The 872-nt window shown below is 61.5% G+C and overlaps 1 protein-coding gene across 1 annotated transcript; it reads right to left on the minus strand.

Moving 5' to 3' along the window:
* Window positions 1-3: 3 nt before the first annotated feature.
* On the minus strand, window positions 4-776 carry LOC113962465 (scavenger receptor cysteine-rich domain-containing group B protein-like; the record flags this gene model as incomplete). The annotated part of the gene is made up of 2 exons (XM_027673218.1): window positions 4-54; window positions 465-776. Coding segments are annotated over 2 exons (363 nt in total), but the record flags the coding sequence as incomplete, so codon positions are not given.
* Between the last annotated feature and the right edge of the window lie 96 nt (window positions 777-872).

An 872-nucleotide genomic window follows, 5' to 3' on the forward strand; every position in this document is an offset into this window, starting at 1 on the left:
CTGGTCTGGCTGTGGATGGCTCTGGGGTGCTCATGTCCAGTGGGGTGGACGTCTCTGTTAGGGAGGTCATTAGTGCAATGGCATTGGATATTGCAAAGGACAAGACAGGCAGAGCTGGAGGACTAATGACATAAGGGAGTGTGGAGCTCTGTCCTGCCCTTCTCCCATCCAGACATCAGCATGACTTGTCCCCAGTTCTGCCCCATCCTCCCCAAAGATCAATCCCACAATCCTGCTCTTTGTCACCTCACCAGGAAGTGTGGAGAGCCTGCTGTGCCCCGGCTGTGGGCAACAACAGGACTTCTGCATGACATGGGCTTCAGCCCCAGGCAGCAGAAGACCCCAACCTCGCCTCTCTGCTCTGGATCTCCCAAGGGAGGGCAGTACGGCTGCTCCCAGCAGACACATCCACAACCCAGTCAGAGTGATGGCAAAAAATGCTGTGGTCTCTGCCGCCCACCCACCTGCACAGATGACACTGGCATCCTCCACGTGCCCACAGTTGTGCACTCCCCAGCCGTTGTGCCTGCACATCTGCAGGGAGGGCTCGTCCCCACGGCACTGCACGTCGTCCAGGAAGATGCGGCCGGAGCCCGGGCCAAAGTGGGCAGTGCGTGGGGCACCCAGGGCCTCCCCACAGCCCAGCTGCCGACACACCACCTGGGCATCCCGCAGGTCCCACTGGTCATCACACACCGTGCCCCACGTGCTGCCGTCGTACAGCTCCACGCGGCCCTCGCAGCCGTTCCTGCCGCCCCACAGACGCAGCCTGGAACCTGACACGGGATACAAGGCACCAGGTCACAGCCCCACCAGCCCAGCACTCTCCTGTCCCCAGATATGCTCTTTACAGCAGGGAGCCTGCAGGTTCC

The sequence above is a fragment of the Neopelma chrysocephalum genome, unplaced genomic scaffold (genome assembly GCF_003984885.1).
Source record: "Neopelma chrysocephalum unplaced genomic scaffold, ASM398488v2 Primary Assembly neopelma1_180421, whole genome shotgun sequence".
NCBI lineage: Eukaryota > Metazoa > Chordata > Aves > Passeriformes > Pipridae > Neopelma > Neopelma chrysocephalum.